This window comes from Tachyglossus aculeatus, chromosome 21 (assembly GCF_015852505.1).
Source record: "Tachyglossus aculeatus isolate mTacAcu1 chromosome 21, mTacAcu1.pri, whole genome shotgun sequence".
Taxonomy (NCBI): domain Eukaryota; kingdom Metazoa; phylum Chordata; class Mammalia; order Monotremata; family Tachyglossidae; genus Tachyglossus; species Tachyglossus aculeatus.
In genome coordinates, this window is record NC_052086.1 from 37,323,468 (window position 1) to 37,346,610 (window position 23,143).

Here is a 23,143-nt window from a genome sequence, read left to right on the forward strand (position 1 = left end):
ACATGAGGCTCAGTCTTCATCCCCATTTTACAAATGAGGGAACCCAGAGAAGTGGGTTCCGCCACCCAAAACTCAACATGTCCAAGACTGAACTCCTTGTCTTCCCTCCCAAACCCTGCCCTCTCCCTGACTTTCCTATCACTGTTGACGGCACTACCATCCTTCCCGTCTCACAAGCCCGCAACCTTGGTGTCATCCTCGACTCCGCTCTCTCGTTCACCCCTCACATCCAGGCCGTCACCAAAACCTGCCGGTCTCAGCTCCGCAACATCGCCAAGATCCGCCCTTTCCTCTCCATCCCAACCGCTCCCCTGCTCGTTCAAGCTCTCATCCTATCCCGTCTGGACTACTGCACCAGCCTTCTCTCTGATCTCCCATCCTCGTGTCTCTCTCCACTTCAATCCATACTTCCTGCTGCTGCCCGGATTATCTTTGTCCAGAAACGCTCTGGGCATATTACTCCCCTCCTCAAAAACCTCCAGTGGCTACCGATCAATCTGCGCATCAGGCAGAAACTGCTCACCCTGGGCTTCCAGGCTGTCCATCCATCCCCTGGCCCCCTCCTCCCTCCCCTCCCTTCTCTCCTTGTCCAGCCCAGCCCGCACCCTCCGCTCCTCTGCCACCGCTAATCTCCTCCCCGTACCTCGCTCTCGCCTGTCCCGCCATCGACCCCCGGCCCACGTCCTCCCCCGGGCCTGGAATGCCCCCAATCCCTCTGCCCCTCCGCCAAGCTAGCTCTCTTCCTCCCTTCAAGGCCCTGCTGAGAGCTCACCTCCTCCAGGAGGCCTTCCCACACTGAGCCCCTTCCTTCCTCTCCCCCCTCCATCCCCCATCTTACCTCCTTCCCTTCCCCACAGCACCTGTATATATGTTTGTACAGATTTATTACTCTATTTGTTTATTTATTTTACTTGTACATATCTATTCTATTTACTTTGTTAGTATGTTTGGTTTGTCCTCCGTCTCCCCCTTTTAGACTGTGAGCCCCCTGTTGGGTAGGGACCGTCTCTATATGTTGCCAACTTGGACTTCCCAAGCGCTTAGTCCAGTGCTCTGCGCACAGTAAGCGCTCAATAAATACGATTGATTGATCCCCCCCGGCCCTGACTCATTCATTCACTCAATGGTATTTATTGAGCGCTTACTGTGCGCAGAGCACTGGACTAAGCGCTTGGGAAGTCCAAGTTGTGTCCCCTGGCCTTGCCCCTCCCCTGCCCTGGATGTCTGGGTCCTTCCCCATCCCCGTGGGCCCGAGCTTGGGTAGGGACCGTCTCTATATGTTGCCAACTTGCACTTCCCAAACGCTTAGTACAGTGCTCTGCACACAGTAAGCGCTCAATAAATACGATTGATTGATTGATTGAGGGCCGGAGCGGGGGGTGACCGGGGGAGGAGGCTCCCGCCCGTACTCACTGAGCCGCCACCGCAGCAGCAGCTGCTGCAGGAAGAGCAGGAGCTGCAGGGCCTGCCAGACCTGCAGGAGGAGCAGGAGCTGCAGGAAAAGCTGCAGCAATAGTAGGAGCTGCAGGAGAAGTTGCAGCAATTGCAGGAGCTGCAGGAGAAGCTGCAGCAATTGCAGGACCTGCAGGAAGAGCTGCAGCAATAGCAGGAGCTGCAGGAAGAGCTGCAGGAGCAGCAGGCGGGAACACGTGGTGGCCCGGGAGAAAGGATGGCGGGAGCGCCGACGGCGGCCGCGCGGGGACAAACCTCCTCCGATGGCGGCCGCGCGGGGACAAACCTCCTCCGATGGCGGCCGCGCGGGGACAAACCTCCACCGACGGCGGCCGTGCGGGGACAAACCTCCTCCGAAGGCGAACCCGACGGTGGCCGCGCGAGGACAAACCTCCTCCGAAGGTGAACCGACGGCGGCCGCCCGGGGACAAATCTCCCTCGCCCAACGCGGGACGGAGTGTTGTGCCGACGGCGGCCGCGCGGGGACAAACCTCCCCAGCCAAGCTCCGGAGAGCCGACGGAGGCCGCCTGCGGACAAACCTTCGCCGCCGAGCGCGGGAGCGGCCGGGAAACCGACCCATTCATTCATTCAATCGTATTTATTGAGCGTTTACTACGTGCAGAGCACTGGACTAAGCGCTTTTGGAGTCAGACGTCGCGGGTTCAAATCCTGGCTCCACCAATTGTCAGCTGGGTGACTTTGAGCAAGTCACTTCACTTCTCTGGGCCTCAGTGACCTCATCTGGAAAATGGGGATGAAGACTGTGAGCACCCCGTGGGACAACTTCATCACCTTGTAACCTCTCCAGCGCTTAGAACAGTGCTTTGCACATAGTAAGCGCTTAATAAATGCTGTCATTATTATTATTATTATTAGAGAAGCAGCGTGATTCAGTGGAAAAGAGCATGGGACAGCACCTGTATATATGTTTGTACACGTTTATTACACTATTTATTTATTTATTTTGCTTGTACATATCTATTCTATTTATTTTATTTTGTTAGTATGTTTGGTTTTGTTCTTTGTCTCCCCCTTTTAGACTGTGAGCCCACTGTTGGGTAGGGACTGTCTCTATATTTTGCCAACCTGTACTTCCCAAGCGCTTAGTACAGTGCTCTGCACACGTAAGCGCTCAATAAAGACGATTGATTGATTGACTCTATTTGTTGCCAACTTGTACTTCCCAAGAGCTTAGTACAGTGCTCTGCACACAGTAAGCGCTCAATAAATACGATTGATTGATTGACTCCATATCAATCAATCAATCAATCGTATTTATTGAGCGCTTACTATGTGCAGAGCACTGTACTAAGCGCTTGGGAAGTACAAATTGGCATCACATAGAGACAGTCCCTACCCGATAGTGGGCTCACAGTCTAAAAGGGGGAGACAGAGAACAGAACCAAACATACCAACAAAATAAAATAAGTAGGATAGAAATGTACAAGTAAAATAAATAAATAAATAAATAAACAGAGTAATAAATATGTACAACCATATATACATATATACAGGTGCTGTGGGGAGGGGAAGGCGGTAAGGCGGGGGGATGGAGAGGGGGACGAGGGGGAGAGGAAAGAAGGGGCTCAATCTGGGAAGGCCTCCTGGAGGAGGTGAGCTCTCAGCAGGGCCTTGAAGGGAGGAAGAGAGCTAGCTTGGCGGATGGGCAGAGGGATTGGGGGCATTCCAGGCCCGGGGGATGACGTGGGCCGGGGGTCAATGGCGGGACAGGCGAGAACGAAGTACGATGAGGAGATTAGCGGCGGAGGAGCGGAGGGTGCGGGCTGGGCAGTAGAAGGAGAGAAGGGAGGTGAGGTAGGAGGGGGTAGTTGCCAACTTGTACTTCCCAAGCGCTTAGTACAGTGCTCTGCACACAGTAAGTGCTCAATAAATACGATTGATTGATTGAATCAGAGGTCATGGGTTCAAATCCCGACACCGCCACTTAGCTGAGTGACTTTGGGCAAGTCACTTCACTGGGCCTCAGTTACCTCATCTGTAAAACGGGGATGAAGACTGTGTGCCCCCTGTGGGACAACCTGATCACCTTGTAACCTCCCCAGAGCTTAGAACAGTGCTTTGCACATAGTAAGCGCTTAATAAATGCCATCATTATTTCATTCATTCAATCGTATTGAGCGTTTACTGTGTGCAGAGCACTGGACTAAGCGCTTGGGAAGTAGAGAAGCACCGTGGCTCAGTGGAAAAGAGCATGGGTTTGGGGTCAGAGGTCATGGGTTCAAATCCCGGCTCCACCACTTGTCAGCTGGGTGACTTTAGGCATGTCACTTCACTTCTCCGGGCCTCAGTTACCTCATCTGTAAAATGGGGATTAAGACTGTGAGCCCCCTGTGTGACAACCTGATCACCTTCGAGCACTTAGAACAGTGCTTCGCACATAGTAAGCGCTTAATAAATGCCTTCATTATTTCATTCATTCATTCAATCGTATTTATTGAGCGCTTACTGTGTGCAGAGCACTGGACTAAGCGCTTGGGAAGTCCAAGTTGGCAACATCTAGAGACGGTCCCTACCCAACAGCGGGCTCACAGTCTAGAAGGGGGAGAAAGAGAACAAAACAAAACATATTAACAAAATAAAATAAGTAGAATAAATATGTACAAGTAAAATAAATAGAGTAATAATAGAGTAATTATTATTATAATTATTACAAATTGGCAACATATAGAGACAGTCCCTACCCAGCATAGGGCTCACAGTCTACAAGGGGGAGACAGACAACAAAACAAAACGTATTAACAAAATAAAAGAAATAGAATAAATATGTGCAAGTAAAATAAATAGAGTAATAAATCTGTACAAACTAGACACAGTAAACGCTCAATGCGATTTTGAATGAAAGTGGGGCCCCCGGAGGTTTGGTTCCCGCGCTTTTTCCCGACAGGCGGTATCCGGGGCAGACCGGGGGAAGACCCCAAAAGGCCCCCTGGAAGGCGGAGGGAGGGCCGACGGGCGCATGCGCTTAGGCGCGCGCGGGGCCGAAGCGTGGAGGGCGGGCTGGTGGGCGCATGCGCTTTGGCGCGCGCCACGCCGAGGCGAGGAGGGCGGACTGGCGGGCGCATGCGCTTAGGCGCGCGCGACGCCGAGGCGAGGAGGGCGGGCTGGCGGGCGCATGCGCATAGCGGTTGAGGAGCGGGACAGCCGGCGGGCTCATTGATTCATTCATTCAATCGTATGTATCGAGCGCTTACAGCGTGCAGAGCACTGGACTATGCGCTTGGGAAGTACAAGTCGGCAACATCTAGAGACGATCCCTACCCATCAACGGGCTCACGGTCTAGAAGGGGGAGACAGAGGACAAAACAAAACGTGGACAGGTGTCAAGTCATCGGAATAAATAGAAATAAAGCTAGATGCAATCACATGGCCCTACTGAGAGCTCACTTCCTCCAGGAGGCCTTCCCAGACTGAGCCCCTTGCTTCCTCTCCCCCTCGTCCCCCTCTCCATCTCCCCATCTTACCTCCTTCCCTTCCCCACAGCACCTGCGTATATGCATATGTTTTTAATATTTATTACTCTATTTATCTTGTACATATCTATTCTATTGATTTTATTTTGTTAGTATGTTTGGTTTTGTTCTCTGTCTCCTCCTTCTAGACTGTGAGCCCACTGTTGGGTAGGGATTGTCTCTATGTGTTGCCAACTTGTGCATCCCAAGCGCTTAGTACAGTGCTCTGCACACAGTAAGTGCTCAATAAATACGATTGATTGATTGATTAACAAAATAAATAAAAGAGTAATAAATCTGTACAACTGCTGTCTGACCTTGGGCAAGTCACTTTACTTCTCTGGGCCTCAGTTACCTCGTAATAACAATGATTGGTTTTGTTCTCTGTCTCCCCCTTTTAGACTGTGAGCCCACTGTTGGGTAGGGACTGTCTCTATGTGTTGCCAATTTGTACTTCCCAAGCGCTTAGTACAGTGCTCTGCACATAGTAAGCGCTCAATAAATACGATTGATGATGATGATGGTATTTGTTAAGCGCTTGCTATGTGCAAAGCACTGTTCTAAGTGCTGGGGAAGTTACAAGGTGATCAGGTTGTCCCACAGGGGGCTCACAGTTTCAATCCCCATTTTACAGATGAGGTCACTGAGGCCCAGAGACGTGAAGTGACTTGCCCAACGCCACACAGCTGTCAGTTGGTGGAGCTGGGATTTGAACCCATGACCTCTGACTCCAAAGCCCGGGCTCTTTCCACTGACCTACGCTGCTCGTCTGGAAAATGGGGATCGAGACTGTGAGCCCCACGTGGGACATGGACTGTTTCCAACCTGATATGCTTATGTCATCATCATCATCATCAATCGTATTTATTGAGCATTTACTGTGTGCAGAGCACTGGACTAAGCGCTTGGGAAGTACAAGTTGGCAACATTTAGAGACAGTCCCTACCCAACAGTGGGCTCACAGTCTATACCCACCGCAGCGCTTCGTACAGTCCCTGGCACATGGTAAGTGCTTTGACACCATCATCATCACCTTTATTGTTAGGGCCGACGGGCGCATGCGTTCAGGGGCGCGCGGGGCCGAGGCGAGGAGGGAAGGCCGGAGGGCGCATGCGCGCAGGGACCGAGGGGCGCGCGGGGCCGAGGCGAGGAGGGAGGGCCGGAGGGCGCATGCGCGCAGGGACCGAGGAGAGGGCGGGCGCGTGCACTTAAGCGCGCGCGGGGCCGAGGCGAAGAGGGAGGGCCGGAGGGCGCATGCGCGCAGGGACCGAGGAGCGGGCGGGCCCGCGGGCGCATGCGTACAGGGACGGGGGGGGGGGGGTGACCGGCGGGCGCATGCGCTTAGGCGCGCGCGGGGCCTAGGCGAAACAGGCCTGCCGGCGGATTGAGCTGGAGCGCCCACGGGCGCATGCGCGCGCGGGACCGAAGCGAGGAGGGAGGGCCGGCGGGCGCATGCGCCTAGGCGCGCGCCGGACCGAGGCGAAGGAGGGAAGGTGGGCCGGCTGGCGCCTGCGCGCATGCGCGCGGGGCTGAGGCGAGGGAGGGCCGGCGGGCGCGTACGTTTGGGGTCGCGCGGGGCTGAGGCGGAGGGCGGGGACTGAGGAGGGCGGGGAGGAGGGAGTGACGGCGGGCGCAGGCGCTTAGGCGCGCCCGGGGCTGAGGCGAAGGGCGTGGGGGGGGGTGTCGGCGGACGCAGGCGCGCGTGGGACTGAGTTGGAGGGCCCACGGGCGCAGGCGCGCGGGTAACCGCGGGGCCGAGGCGACGGAAGGCGGCCCGGCTGGCGTCCGCGCGCATGCGCGTGGGGGCTGAGGCGAGGGCGGGCCGGTCGGTTGGCGCCTGCGCGCATGCGCGTGGGGGCTGAGGCGAGGGCGGGCCGGTCGGTTGGCGCCTGCGCGCATGCGCGTGGGGGCTGAGGCGAGGGCGGGTCGGCGGACGCATGCGCTTGTGCGCGCGCGGGTCCGGAGCCGGAGGGCGTCGTGGCGGCGGCGATGCCGGGGGCGGCGTCGTTGTGGTGGTCGGAGTGGCTGTGGCGGTGGCGGCCCGGGCTGTGGCGGGAGGCGGTGGGCGCCTCGCTGCTGGTGCTGCTGGTCGGGGCGCTGCTCTGGATCCTCGACAAGGCGGCGGCGGCGGCGGCGGCCAGGAGGCCCAGGGGGCTCGGGGCCGGACCCCACACAGGACCCGCCGCAGGACCCACGCGCGCCTCAGGTCAGGCCCCAACCCCGGCCCCCTCACGCCGGACGGGCGGGCGGACGCTCGGTGACGACCACCGCGCTAACCGCCTGGAAACTCCAGTCAGTCAGTCAGTCGTATTTATCGAGCGCCGACTGGGTGCGGAGCACTGGGCTAAGCGCTTGGAGACTCCATTCATTCATTCATTTATTCGTTTATCATTCGGTCAGTCGTATTTATTGAGCGCCGACTGGGTGCGGACCACTGGGCTAAGCGCTTGGAAACTTCATTCACTTATTCGTTCATCATTCGTTCGGTCGTATTTATTGAGCGGCGACTGGGTGCGGAGCAGTGGGCTAAGCGCTTGGAAACTCCATTCATTCATTCAGTCAGTCGTATTTATTGAGCGGCGACTGGGTGCGGAGCACTGGGCTAAGCGCTTGGAAACTCCATTCATTCATTCAGTCGGTCGTATTTATTGAGCGCCGACTGGGTGCGGAGCACTGGGCTAAGCGCTTGGAAACGCTATCCAGTCAGTTAGTCATATTTATTGAGCGCCGACTGGGTGCGGAGCACTGGGCTAAGCGCTTGGAAACGCCATCCAGTCAGTCAGTCAGCCGTATTTATTGAGCGCCGACTGGGTGCGGAGCATTGGGCTAAGCGCTTGGAAACTCCATTCATTCAGTCGGTCGTGTTTATCGAGCGCCGACAGGGTGCGGAGCCCTGGGCTAAGCGCTTGGAGACTCCATTCATTCATTCATTCATTCAGTCGTATTTATTGAGCGCCGACTGGTGCGGAGCAGTGGGCTAAGCGCTTGGAAACTCCATTCATTCATTCAGTCAGTCGTATTTATTGAGCGCCGACTGGGTGCGGAGCACTGGGCTAAGCGCTTGGAAACTCCATTCATTCAGTTAGTCATATTTATTGAGCGCCGACTGGGGGCGGAGCACTGGGCTAAGCGCTTGGAAACTCCATTCATTCAGTTAGTCATATTTATTGAGCGCCGACTGGGGGCGGAGCACTGGGCTAAGCGCTTGGAAACTCCATTCATTCAGTTAGTCGTATTTATGGAGCGCCGACTGGGTGCGGAGCACTGGGCTAAGCGCTTGGAGACTCCATTCATTCATTCATTTATTCGTTCATCATTCGGTCAGTCGTATTTGTGGAGCGCCGACTGGGTGCGGAGCACTGGGCTAAGCGCTTGGAGACTCCATTCATTCATTCATTTATTCGTTCATCATTCGGTCAGTCGTATTTATTGAGCGCCGACTGGGTGCGGAGCACTGGGCTAAGCGCTTGGAGACTCCATTCATTCATTCATTTATTCGTTCATCATTCGGTCAGTCGTATTTATGGAGCGCCGACTGGGTGCGGACTACTGGGCTAAGCGCTTGGAAACTCCATTCAGTTAGTCAGTCGTATTTATTGAGCGCCAACTGGGTGCGGAACACTGGGCTAAGCGCCTGGAAACTCCAGTCAGTCAGTCGTGTTTATTGTGCGCCGACTGGGTGCGGAGCACTGGGCTAAGCGCTTGGAAACTCCATTCATTCATTCATTCATTCATTCAGTCGTATTTATTGAGCGCCGACTGGGTGCGGAGCACTGGGCTAAGCGCTTGGAAACTCCAGTCAGTCAGTCGTATTTATTGAGCGCCAACTGGGTGCGGACCACTAGGCTAAGCGCTTGGAAACTCCATTCAGTCAGTCATATTTATTAAGCGCCGACTGGGTGCGGAGCACTGGGCTAAGCGCTTGGAGACTCCATTCATTCCTTCAATCGTATTCATTGAGCGCCGACTGGGTGCGGAGCACTGTGCTAGGCGCTTGGAAACTCCATTCAGTCATTCATTCATTTATTCGTTCATCATTCGTTCAGTCGTATTTATGGAGCGCCGACTAGGTGCGGAGCATTGGGCTAAGCGCCTGGTTGCTCCATTCATTCATTCATTTATTCGTTCATCATTCGTTCAGTCGTATTTGTGGAGCGCCGACTGGGTGCGGAGCACTGGGCTAAGCGCTTGGAAACTCCATTCATTCATTCATTTATTCGTTCATCATTCGGTCAGTCGTATTTATTGAGCGCCGACTGGGTGCGGAGCACTGGGCTAAGCGCTTGGAGACTCCATTCATTCATTCATTTATTCGTTCATCATTCGGTCAGTCGTATTTATGGAGCGCCGACTGGGTGCGGACTACTGGGCTAAGCGCTTGGAAACTCCATTCATTCATTCAGTCAGTCGTATTTATTGAGCGCCGACTGGGTGCGGAGCACTGGGCTAAGCGCTTGGAAACTCCATTCATTCATTCAGTCGGTCGTATTTATTGAGCGCCGACTGGGTGCGGAGCACTGGGCTAAGCGCTTGGAAACGCTATCCAGTCAGTTAGTCATATTTATTGAGCGCCGACTGGGGGCGGAGCACTGGGCTAAGCGCTTGGAAACGCCATCCAGTCAGTCAGTCAGCCGTATTTATTGAGCGCCGACTGGGTGCGGAGCATTGGGCTAAGCGCTTGGAAACTCCATTCATTCAGTCGGTCGTGTTTATCGAGCGCCGACAGGGTGCGGAGCCCTGGGCTAAGCGCTTGGAGACTCCATTCATTCATTCATTCATTCAGTCGTATTTATTGAGCGCCGACTGGTGCGGAGCAGTGGGCTAAGCGCTTGGAAACTCCATTCATTCATTCAGTCAGTCGTATTTATTGAGCGCCGACTGGGTGCGGAGCACTGGGCTAAGCGCTTGGAAACTCCATTCATTCAGTTAGTCATATTTATTGAGCGCCGACTGGGGGCGGAGCACTGGGCTAAGCGCTTGGAAACTCCATTCATTCAGTTAGTCATATTTATTGAGCGCCGACTGGGGGCGGAGCACTGGGCTAAGCGCTTGGAAACTCCATTCATTCAGTTAGTCGTATTTATGGAGCGCCGACTGGGTGCGGAGCACTGGGCTAAGGGCTTGGAGACTCCATTCATTCATTCATTTATTCGTTCATCATTCGTTCAGTCGTATTTATGGAGCGCCGACTGGGTGCGGAGCATTGGGCTAAGCGCCTGGTTGCTCCATTCATTCATTCATTTATTCGTTCATCATTCGTTCAGTCGTATTTGTGGAGCGCCGACTGGGTGCGGAGCACTGGGCTAAGCGCTTGGAAACTCCATTCATTCATTCATTTATTCGTTCATCATTCGGTCAGTCGTATTTATTGAGCGCCGACTGGGTGCGGAGCACTGGGCTAAGCGCTTGGAGACTCCATTCATTCATTCATTTATTCGTTCATCATTCGGTCAGTCGTATTTATGGAGCGCCGACTGGGTGCGGACTACTGGGCTAAGCGCTTGGAAACTCCATTCAGTTAGTCAGTCGTATTTATTGAGCGCCAACTGGGTGCGGAACACTGGGCTAAGCGCCTGGAAACTCCAGTCAGTCAGTCGTGTTTATTGTGCGCCGACTGGGTGCGGAGCACTGGGCTAAGCGCTTGGAAACTCCATTCATTCATTCAGTCGTATTTATTGAGCGCCGACTGGGTGCGGAGCACTGGACTAAGCGCTTGGAAACTCCAGTCAGTCAGTCGTATTTATTGAGCGCCGACTGGGTGCGGAGCACTGGACTAAGCGCTTGGAAACTCCATTCATTCATTCATTTATTCGTTCATCATTCGTTCAGTCGTATTTATGGAGCGCCGACTGGGTGCGGAGCATTGGGCTAAGCGCTTGGAAACTCCATCCAGTCAGTCGTATTTATTGAGCGGCGACTGGGTGCGGAGCACTGGACTAAGCGCTTGGAAACTCCATTCATTCATTCAGTCAGTCGTATTTATTGAGCGCCGACTGGGTGCGGAGCACTGGGCTAAGCGCTTGGAAACTCCATTCAGTTAGTCATATTTATTGAGCGCCGACTGGGGGCGGAGCACTGGGCTAAGCGCTTGGAAACTCCATTCATTCATTCAGTCAGTCGTATTTATTGAGCGCCGACTGGGTGCGGAGCCCTGGGCTAAGCGCTTGGAAACTCCATTCATTCGGTCAGTCGTATTTATGGAGCGCCGACTGGGTGCGGAGCACTGGGCTAAGGGCTTGGAGACTCCATTCATTCATTCATTTATTCGTTCATCATTCGTTCAGTCGTATTTATGGAGCGCCGACTGGGTGCGGAGCATTGGGCTAAGCGCCTGGTTGCTCCATTCATTCATTCATTTATTCGTTCATCATTCGTTCAGTCGTATTTATGGAGCGCCGACTGGGTGCGGAGCACTGGGCTAAGCGCTTGGAAACTCCATTCATTCATTCATTTATTCGTTCATCATTCGGTCAGTCGTATTTATGGAGCGCCGACTGGATGCGGAGCACTGGGCTAAGCGCTTGGAGACTCCATTCATTCATTCATTTATTCGTTCATCATTCGGTCAGTCGTATTTATGGAGCGCCGACTGGGTGCGGACTACTGGGCTAAGCGCTTGGAAACTCCATTCATTCATTCAGTCAGTCGTATTTATTGAGCGCCGACTGGGTGCGGAGCACTGGGCTAAGCGCTTGGAAACTCCATTCATTCAGTTAGTCATATTTATTGAGCGCCGACTGGGGGCGGAGCACTGGGCTAAGCGCTTGGAAACTCCATTCATTCAGTTAGTCATATTTATTGAGCGCCGACTGGGGGCGGAGCACTGAGCTAAGCGCTTGGAAACTCCATCCAGTCAGTTAGTCAGCCGTATTTATTGAGCGCCGACTGGGTGCGGAGCATTGGGCTAAGCGCTTGGAAACTCCATTCATTCAGTCGGTCGTGTTTATCGAGCGCCGACAGGGTGCGGAGCCCTGGGCTAAGCGCTTGGAGACTCCATTCATTCATTCATTCATTCAGTCGTATTTATGGAGCGCCGACTGGTGCAGACCACTGGGCTACGCGCTTGGAAGCTCCATCCAGTCAGTCTGTCGTATTTATTGAGCGCCGACTGGGTGCGGAGCACTGGGCTAAGCGCTTGGAAACGCCATTCATTCATTCATTTATTCGTTCATCATTCATTCGGTCGTATTTATTGAGCGCCGACTGGTTGCGGAGCGCTGGGCTAAGCGCTTGGAAACTCCATTCAGTCAGTCAGTCGTATTTATTGAGAGCTGGCGACTGGGTGCGGAGCATTGGGCTAAGCGCTTGGAGACGCCATTCATTCAGTCAGTCGTGTTTATTGAAAGCCGACAGGGTGCGGAGCACTGGGCCAAGTGCTTGGAGACTCCATTCATTCATTCATTCATTCATTCAGTCGTATTTATTGAGCGCCGACTGGGTGCGGAGCATTGGGCTAAGCGCTTGGAAACTCCATTCATTCAGTCAGTCGTGTTTATTGAGCGCCGACAGGGTGCGGAGCCCTGGGCTAAGTGCTTGGAGACTCCATTCATTCATTCATTCATTCATTCAGTCGTTTTTATTGAGCGCCGACTGGTGCGGACCACTGGGCTACGCGCTTGGAAGCTCCACCGCTCAGTCGTATTTATTGAGCGCCGACTGGGTGCGGAGCACTGGGCTAAGCGCTTGGAAACTCCATTCATTCATTCATTTATTCGTTCATCCTTCGTTCAGTCGTATTTATGGAGCGCCGACTGGTTGCGGAGCGCTGGGCTAAGCGCTTGGAAACTCCATTCAGTCAGTCAGTCGTATTTATTGAGAGCTGACTGGGTGCGGAGCATTGGGCTAAGCGCTTGGAGACGCCATTCATTCAGTCAGTCGTGGTTATTGAAAGCCGACAGGGTGCGGAGCACTGGGCCAAGCGCTTGGAGACTCCATTCATTCATTCATTCATTCAGTCGTATTTATTGAGCGCCGACTGGGTGCGGAGCATTGGGCTAAGCGCTTGGAAACTCCATTCATTCAGTCAGTCGTGTTTATTGAGCGCCGACAGGGTGCGGAGCCCTGGGCTAAGCGCTTGGAGACGCCATTCATTCATTCATTCAGTCGTATTTATTGAGCGCCGACTGGTGCGGACCACTGGGCTACGCGCTTGGAAGCTCCACCGGTCAGTCGTATTTATTGAGCGCCGACTGGGTGCGGAGCACTGGGCTAAGCACTTGGAAACTCCATTCATTCATTCATTTATTCGTTCATCATTCGTTCAGTCGTATTTATGGAGCGCCGACTGGGTGCGGAGCACTGGGCTAAGCGCTTGGAAACCATTCATTCATTCATTCAGTCGTATTGACCGCCGACAGGGTGCAGAGCACTGGGCTAAGCGCTTGGAGACTCCATTCATTCATTCATTCAGAGAAGCAGCGTGGCTCAGTGGAAAGAGCCCGGGCTTTGGAGTCAGAGGTCATGGGTTCGAATCCCGGCTCCGCCACATGTCTGCTGTGTGACCTCGGGCAAGTCACTTAACTTCTCTGAGCCTCAGTTCCCTCATCTGTAAAATGGGGATTAAGACTGTGAACCCCACATGGGACAACCTGATCACTTTGTATCCCCCCCAGCGCTTAGAACAGTGCTTTGCACATAGTAAGCGCTTAACAAATGCCACCATTATTATTATTATTATTATTCATTTATTCGTTCATCATTCGGTCAGTCGTATTTATTGAGCGCCGACTGCGTGCGGAGCACTGGACTAAGCGCTTGGAAACTCCATTCATTCATTCATTTATTCGTTCATCATTCGTTCAGTCGTATTTATGGAGCGCCGACTGGGTGCGGAGCACTGGACTAAGCGCTTGGAAACTCCATTCATTCAGTCGGTCGTGTTTATCGAGCGCCGGCAGGGTGCGGAGCCCTGGGCTAAGCGCTTGGAGACTCCATTCATTCGTTCAGTCGCGTTTATTGAGCTCCGACTGGGTGCGGAGCCCTGGACTAAGCGCTTGGAAACTCCAGTCAGTCAGTCGTATTTATTGAGCGCCGACTGGGTGCGGAGCACTGGACTAAGCGCTTGGAAACTCCATTCATTCATTCATTTATTCGTTCATCATTCGTTCAGTCGTATTTATGGAGCGCCGACTGGGTGCGGAGCATTGGGCTAAGCGCTTGGAAACTCCATCCAGTCAGTCGTATTTATTGAGCGGCGACTGGGTGCGGAGCACTGGACTAAGCGCTTGGAAACTCCATTCATTCATTCAGTCAGTCGTATTTATTGAGCGCCGACTGGGTGCGGAGCACTGGGCTAAGCGCTTGGAAACTCCATTCATTCAGTTAGTCATATTTATTGAGCGCCGACTGGGGGCGGAGCACTGGGCTAAGCGCTTGGAAACTCCATTCATTCATTCAGTCGGTCGTATTTATTGAGCGCCGACTGGGGGCGGAGCACTGAGCTAAGCGCTTGGAAACTCCATTCATTCAGTTAGTCATATTTATTGAGCGCCGACTGGGGGCGGAGCACTGGGCTAAGCGCTTGGAAACTCCATTCATTCATTCAGTCGGTCGTATTTATTGAGCGCCGACTGGGGGCGGAGCACTGAGCTAAGCGCTTGGAAACTCCATCCAGTCAGTCAGTCAGCCGTATTTATTGAGCGCCGACTGGGTGCGGAGCATTGGGCTAAGCGCTTGGAAACTCCATTCAGTCGGTCGTATTTATCGAGCCGCCGACAGGGTGCGGAGCACTGGGCTAAGCGCTTGGAGACTCCATTCATTCATTCATTCATTCAGTCGTATTTATGGAGCACCGACTGGGTGCAGAGCATTGGGTTAAGCCCTTGGAAACTCCATTCATCCAGTTAGTCGTATTTAATGAGCGCCGACTGGGTGCGGAGCACTGGACTAAGCGCTTGGAAACTCCATTCATTCATTCGTTCAGTCGAATTTATTGAGCGCCGACTGGGTGCGGAGCATTGGGCTAAGCGCTTGCAGATTCCATTCATTCATTCATTCGTTCAGTCGTATTTATTGAGTGCCGACTGGGTGCAGAGCACTGGGCTAAGCGCTTGGAAACTCCATTCATTCAGTCGGTCGTGTTTATCGAGCGCCGACAGGGTGCGGAGCACTGGGCTAAGCGCTTGGAGACTCCATTCATTCATTCATTCATTCAGTCGTATTTATTGAGCGCCGACTGGTGCGGACCACTGGGCTATGCGCTTGGAGACTCCATTCATTCATTCATTCATTCAGTCGTATTTATTGAGCGCCGACTGGTGCGGACCACTGGGCTATGCGCTTGGAAACTCCATCCAGTCAGTCGTATTTATTGAGCGCCGACCGGGTGCGGAGCATTGGGCTAAGCGCTTGGAAACCCCATTCATTCACTCATTCATTTATTCGTTCATCATTCGTTCAGTCGTATTTATGGAGCGCCGACTGGGTGCGGAGCACTGGGCTAAGCGCTTGGAGACTCCATTCAGTCATTCATTCGTTCAGTCGAATTTATTGAGCACCGACTGGGTGCGGAGCATTGGGCTAAGCGCTTGGAAACTCCATTCATTCAGTTAGTTGTATTTATTGAGCGCCGACTGGGTGCGGACCACTGGGCTAAGCGCTTGGAAACTCCATCCAGTCAGTCAGTCATTTATTGAGCGCCGACTGGGTGCGGAGCACTGGGCTAAGCGCTTGGAAGCTCCATTCACTCATTCAGTCGTTTTTATTGAGTGCCGACTGGGTGCGGAGCACTGGGCTAAGCGCTTGGAGACTTCAGTCAGTCAGTCGTATTTATTGAGCGCCGGCAGAGTGCGGACCACTGGGCTAAGTGCTTGGAAACTCCATCCAGTCAGTCAGTCGTATTTATTGAGCGCCGACTGGGTGCGGAGCATTGGGCTAAGCGCCTGGTTGCTCCATTCATTCATTCATTTATTCGTTCATCATTCGTTCAGTCGTATTTATGGAGCGCCGACTGGGTGCGGAGCACTGGGCTAAGCGCTTGGAGACTTCAGTCAGTCAGTCGTATTTATTGAGCGCCGGCAGAGTGCGGACCACTGGGCTAAGCGCTTGGAAACTCCACCCAGTCAGTCAGTCGTATTTATTGAGCGCCGACTGGGTGCGGAGCATTGGGCTAAGCGCCTGGTTGCTCCATTCATTCATTCATTTATTCGTTCATCATTCGTTCAGTCGTATTTATGGAGCGCCGACTGGGTGCGGACCACTGGGCTAAGCGCTTGGAAACCATTCATTCATTCGTTCAGTCGTATTTATTGAGCGCCGACTGGGTGCGGAGCATTGGGCTACGGCGCTCAGAAACTCCATTCAATCAGTCAGTCAGTCGTATTTATTGAGCGCCGACTGGGTGCGGAGCACTGGGCTAAGGCGCTCAGAAACTCCATTCAGTCAGTCAGTCGTATTTATTGAGCACCGACTGGGTGCGGAGCACTGGGCTAAGCGCTTGGAGACTCCATTCATTCATTCAGTCAGTCGTATTTATTGAGCGCCGACGGGGTGCGGAGCATTGGGCTAAGCGCTTGGAGACTCCGTTCATTCATTCATTCGTATTTATTGAGCTCCGACTGGGTGCGGAGCACTGGGCTAAGGGCTTGGAGACTCATTCATTCATTTATTCGTTCATCATTCGTTCAGTCGTATTTATGGAGCGCTGACTGGGTGCGGAGCACTGGGCTAAGCGCTTGGAAACTCCATTCAGTCAGTCAGTCGTATTTATTGAGCGCCGACTGGGTGCGGAGCACTGGGCTAAGCGCTTGGAAACTCCATTCAGTCAGTCGTATTTATGGAGCGCCGACTGGGTGCAGAGCATCGTCAATCATCAATCGTATATATTGAGCGCTTACTGTGTGCAGAGCACTGTACTAAACGCTTGGGAAGTACAAGTTGGCAACATATAGAGACAGTCCCTACCCAACAGTGGGCTCACAGTCTAAAAGACTGGAGTACTGGGCTAAGCGCTTGGAAACTCCATTCATTCATTTATTCGTTCATCATTCGTTCAGTCGTATTTATGGGGCACTGACTGGGTGCGGAGCACTGGGCTAAGCGCTTGGAAACTCCATTCAGTCAGTCAGTCGTATTGAGCGCCGACTGGGTGCGGAGCACCGGGCTAAGCGTTTGGAAACTCCGTTTATTCATTCGTTCAGTCGTATTGAGCGCCAACTGGGTGCGGAGCACTGGGCTAAGCGCTTGGAAACTCCATTCATTCGTTCAGTCATATTGAGCGCCCACTGGGTGCGGACCACTGGGCTAAGCGCTTGGAAACTCCATTCATTTGTTCAGTCATATTGAGCGCCGACTGGGTGCGGAGCACTGGGCTAAGCGCTTGGAAACTCCATTCATTCAGTCAGTCAGTCAGTCGTATTTATTGAACGCCAACTGGGTGCGGAGCACTGGGCTAAGCGCTTGGAAACTCCATTTGTTCAGTCGTATTTATTGAGCGCCGACTGGGTGCGGAGTATTGGGCTAAACGCTTGGAAACTCCATTCAGTTAGTCGTATTTATTGAGCGCCGACTGGGTGCGGAGCACTGGGCTAAGCACTTGGAAACTCCATTCATTCGTTCATTCATTTATTCGTTCATCATTCGTTCAGCCGTATTTATGGAGCGCCAGCTGGGTGCGGAGCACTGGACTAAGCGCTTGGAAAGTTCATTCATTTATTCATTCAGTCGTATTGAGCACTGACTGAGTGCGGAGCACTGGGCTAAGCGCTTGGAAACCATTCATTCATTTGTTCAGTTGTATTTATTGAGCGCCGACTGGGTGCGGAGCATTGGGCTAAGCGCTTGGAAACTCCATTCAGTTAGTCGAATTTATTGAGCACCGACTGGGTGCGGAGCACTGTACTAAGCGCTGGAAACTCCATTCATTCATTCATTTATTCGTTCATCATTCGTTCAGTCGTATTTATGGAGCGCTGACTGGGTGCAGAACACTGGACTAAGCGCTTGGAAAGTTCATTCATTTACTCGTTCAGTCGTATTTATGGAGCGCCGACTGGGTGCGGAGCACTGGGCTAAGCGCTTGGAAACTCCATTCATTCGTTCAGTCATTTTTATTGAGCGCCGACTGGGTGCGGAGTACTGGGCTAAGCGCTTGGAAACTCCATCCAGTCAGTCAGTCGGTCATATTTATTGAGTGCCGACTGGGTGCAGAGCTCTGGACTAAGCGCTTGGAAACTCCATTCATTCACTCATTCAGTCGAATTTATTTAGAGCCGACTGGGTGCGGAGCATTGGGCTAAGCGCTTGGAAACTCCATTCATTCATTCATTCAGTCAGTCAGTCAATCGTATTTATTGAGCACCGACAGTGCGGAGCACTGGGCTAAGCGCTTGGAAACTCCATTCATTCGTTGTCGTATTTATTGTGCGCCGACTGGGTGCGGAGCATTGGGCTAAGCGCTTGGAAACTACATTCAGTTAGTCGTATTTATTGAGCGCTGACTGGGTGCGGAGTACTGGACTAAGCACTTGGAAACTCCATTCATTCGTTCATTCATTTATTCGTTCATCATTCGTTCAGTCGTATTTATGGAGCGCCGACTGGGTGCAGAGCACTGGACTAAGTGCTTGGAAAGTTCATTCATTTATTTGTTCAGTCGTATTTATTGAGCGCTGATGGTGCAGAGCACTGGGCTAAGCGCTTGGAAACTCCATTCATTCAGTCAGTCGTATTTATTGAGCGCCAACTGGGTGTGGACCACTGGGCTAAGCGCTTGGAAACTCCATTCATTCAGTCATTGAGTCATATTTATTGAACGCCGACTGGGTGCGGAGCACTGGGCTAAGCACTTGGAAACTCCATTCATTCAGTCAGTCGTATTTATTGAGCGCTGGTTGGATGCAGAGCACTCGACTAAGCGCTTGGAAACTCCATTTATTCATACACCCATTCAACCGTATTTTTTGAGCGCCAACTGGGTGCGGAGCACTGGGCTAAGCACTTGGAAACTCCATTGAGTCGTTCAGTCGTATTTATTGAGCACCGACTGGGTCCGGAGCACTAGGCTAAGCGCTTGGAAACTCCATTTATTCATTGTCAGTCATATTTATTGAGCACTTACTGTGTGCAGAGCACTGTACTAAGCACTTGGGAAGTACAAGTTGGCATGTCAGCTCTGTGACTTTGGGCAAGTCACTTCTCTGTGCCTCAGTTACCTCATCTGTAAAATGGGGATTAAGACTGTGAGCCCTCCGAGGGACAACCTGATCACATTGTATCCTCCCTAGCGCTTAGAACAGTGCTTTGCACATAGTAAGTGCTTAACAGATGCCTTTATTATTATTGGTCACTTAACCTCCCCTTGCCACAGTTTCCTTGTCTGTAAAATTGCAATAATAATTCTAGTGAGGCCTTGCCTCAGCAGAGATGTTGTGAGGATAAAAATGAGATGTGGCATTCTCTTGAAAACAAAAAGTGCCGTATAAATTCAAGTTATTTACAGAAGAGTTATCTGTAGTTGAGTTGTCAGGAAAATCTTAGTGTGAAATTCCTACTGTTCCTTGAACAGATTCAGAGGATTTTCTTAAAAGGAGTGGGTTTGGAAGGGGAAAACAGTGCCCACATTAGTGAAGATCTTCCAAAATTGGAATCAAAAACATGGATTTCATGGGCAGTTCTTTTTTTTTTCCATTCATTCATTCAATCGTATTTATTTTCCTTCCCTACTCGCTTGCAGTTGGTGTTGTGGGTTTCTATGGTGGTCTGGGATCAACCATACTGGGAAGAGAGGGACTTTGTGCAAAGATTTGGTACAGAATCAAGGGCTTATTGTAGTGCTCTGCACACAGTAAGCACTCAATAAATTTGATTGATTGATTTGATTAGACCTAAACCCCTAGAGTATTTAGGAGTCTTGAGAAATGGCTGGACAAAGGTGGAAATATATATATATATATATATATATATATATATATATATATATATATATATATATATATATATATTTTAAGTAGGTAAATTCAGAAACAGTATGTGAATTAGGGTTAGAAAACTTTAAATATGAACTCTTTCCCACTTGTCAGAGGCTTGTTTTGATGTGGTTATATTTTTTCATTAAAAATTAACATTTGCAGTTCCAAGCAGGGCCAGATTGAGATTTGGGTAGGACCTGGAGCAGATAAAATGGAGATAAGGTAGTGAGAGATGAGAAGGGGTGGGAAAAGTATTCATTTTGGTGATGATGGTAGCAGAAGAAGATGATGGTGGCCTTGGGCTTGGAGGTAACTTGGCAGACTGGTCAATTAATCATTCAGTCACTGGTATTCACAGTGCTCTGCACACAGTAAATGCTCAGTAAATACGACTTTATGATTCAGTGAATTTAGTGCTTACTCCATGCAATAAGCAACATTGTATAGTATAATAGTAGAAACGATCCCCATTCTCAGGGAGCTTATGATCTAGTGGGACCCAGGGGAATTGATGGTGGCCTTGGGCTTGGAGATAGCTTGGCAGACTGGTCAATTAATCATTCAGTCACTGGTATTCACAGTGCTCTGCACACAGTAAATGCTCAATAAATACGACTTTATGATTGAGTGAATTTAGTGCTTACTCCAGGCAGTAAGCAACACCGTATAGTATAATAGTAGAAACGATCCCCGTTCCCAGGGAGCTTATGATCCAGTGGGACCCAGGGGAATTTATGCGTGCTGTACCAACTCCCAACCCTGTACACCTTCACTTCTTGACCACTCCAGGCATGATATGGCTGGGGACTAGAAGAACCTGTGAGAGGAGTTCAGCAGGAGTGAGAGAATTCTGCATTTTGGAAAGGGGAGGGGAGCCAGCAGGAGGAAATTGTCCCACAAAATGTGTGGCACTTCAATACATAAAGCCAAGCGTTCAGTTCGTAATCACAGTTGCATTGTTAAGAAATAGTTTTTCCATCTACTTGTTGGCATCTGTTGATTTTCTTAACACAACTTCTTCCCTCGGACTTCATGATGCGCAGGTAATATAAGTATGGCAGGAACAGACACACGTACTCAGCGTTCTTTCCAGGGTATATTTCTGCAGTCTCCAGTTAGTATGGTGACTTTGCTATGTAGTGAAGATGAGGGTTGAAGCTAGAGGCGGCAAGTTAGTACAGTGACTCTGCTCCCCTTGGCAGCTTCAGGATACCGCTGCTTCTCCTGCTACTTTATTGGACCTCCAGTGGACATTCTGGAGGTTATAGTAAATATCTGGGCAAATTTCAGGAGGCTTCGTTAGGTGGGCCACCTATGATTTTTATAAATGATTTTAAATCGGTTGTTTTCCCCGATTTCTGAGGTGTTATCTAAGATTACTGCCTTTTACATATAGAATGTGATTGGAGAATAGAAAGCGTAGAGTGAGTGGAAATAAACATTACCTTTAGTGTTTTCCCAAGATAAATCTTTTTTTTTACACTCGCCCTCTTCGCCCGGTGATGTTTGTGTCGTTGGCCGAATGGTTGGCAAAAGAAATGGAAAGTAAGGGACAAGAAAATTCTGAAACTGACCATTCCGACCTAGTATTCAAGAATTGATAGTTTTTTGTTGGTGGTTATGGTGGCAGGTACGCCGGATGTATTGGGGCAGTGTGCCTCCCGACTGAAAGGATCTTCCTATCTTTGGGAATACTGTAGAGGATTCCTTTTGTCTTCCCTCCTCCCCTAGACTGTAAGATGCCTTGAGGGCAGGGATCTTGTCTAACCACTCTATTGTCAATAAATACCACAGATGACAATAGAGTCGGGAGGCACATTTCAGGCCTGTAAAGGACAGTGGGGCTGGAGCGGGAGAATCCTAGCTAAATGGCAAACGTTAACCAGAGCTTGAGTCCAGGCAAGAGCTTTATATACGGTGTGAGGTAGTCTTGAAATCAGACTGGAAAAAAAGCAAAGTTGGGAAGAGGAAACAAACGGCTCGTTTTCTCTGTAAATGTGGCCATGAAAAACAGGTAAGGGACAATCCAAGGAACCAAGCGTTTGTGTATCATTTCACATCAAGGGCAAACGCTCAAAGTATTTGCTATTCCACCAAAGGATCAAGAGTGACTGAGCTGAAGTGTAGGGCCTGGACTGAACTTGTCAAACCTCACAGGCTTGGGCCCATACTTGGCCTGAAAATCGTTATTTATGTATGACCTTTGAGAGAGAAAATAATAATAGTAATGATGGCATTTATTAAGTGCTTACTATGTGCAAAGCACTGTTTTAAGCGCTGGGGAGGTTACAAGGTGATCAGGTTGTCCCACGGGGGGCTCACAGTCTTAATCCCCACTTTACAGATGAGGGAACCAAGGCACAGAGTTGTGACTTGCCCAAAGTCTCACGGCTGACAGTTGGCGGAGCCGGAATTCGAACCCATGACCTCTGACTCCAAAGCCCATGCTCTTTCCACTGAGCCACGCTGCTTCTCTGCGATATGCACTTTGAATATACGTGTTCAAACTAATGCACGCTACTGCAAACTAATACGACATAATCAGTTGTATTTATTGAGCGCATACTGCGTGCTGAGCGGTACTAAGCACTTGGAAGAGTACAGTATAACAGACACATTCCCTGCCCACAACGAGCTTACAGTCTAGAGGGGGAGACAGACATTAATAGAAATAAATAAATTGCAGATAGGTACGTAAGTGCTGTGGAGGGGGATGAATAAAGAGAGCAAGTCACGGCGATGCGGAAGGAAAGGAAAAGGGGGCTTAGTCAGAAAAGGCTCTTGGAAGAGATGTATCTTCAATAAAGCTTTGAAGGGGTGGGGAGGGAGTAATTATCTATCGCCCATGTAGAAGCAGAGTGTTCCAGGCCAGAGGCAGGACGTTGGTGAGAGGTCGGTGGCGAGATAGACAAGATTGAGGTACAGTGAGTAGGTTGGCATTATAGAGGAGAGAAGTGTGCGGGCTGGGTTGTAGGAGGAGAGTAGCAAGGTGAGATAGGAGAGGGCAAGGAGATTGAGGGCTTTAAAGCCGATGGTTAAGGAGGTTCTGGTTGATGTGGAGGTGTGTGGGCAATCACCGGAGGCTGTACAGATCTGTACATGAACACATCTGTGTGCCCCCACCTCCGGGTCACCTCATTTGCCAGCAGTCTCAGTCGAATCTGCGCATGCTGAAATCACAGGGCCTGGCCGAACCTTTCAGATCGGGCCTCATTTTCAAGGGGGTTAGTAGCCTACTAGGACCCGCTGTTCTCAGCTAGGAAGAAGCCCATGCTCTGCACACAGCAAGCGCTCAATAAATACGATTGAATGAA

At 51.2% G+C, this 23,143-nt stretch overlaps 1 protein-coding gene across 1 annotated transcript in view; it reads left to right on the forward strand.

The window, feature by feature from the left end:
- The first annotated feature begins 6,751 nt into the window (after nt 1–6,751).
- Nucleotides 6,752–23,143, forward strand: part of ANKLE2 (ankyrin repeat and LEM domain containing 2) — a 52,347-nt gene continuing 35,955 nt past the window's right edge. Inside the window, exon 1 of the mRNA XM_038762401.1 lies at nt 6,752–7,129. Coding sequence (XP_038618329.1) covers nt 6,913–7,129 — 217 coding nt within the window. The 5' untranslated portion in view covers nt 6,752–6,912. The remainder of the gene's footprint in view (nt 7,130–23,143) is intronic.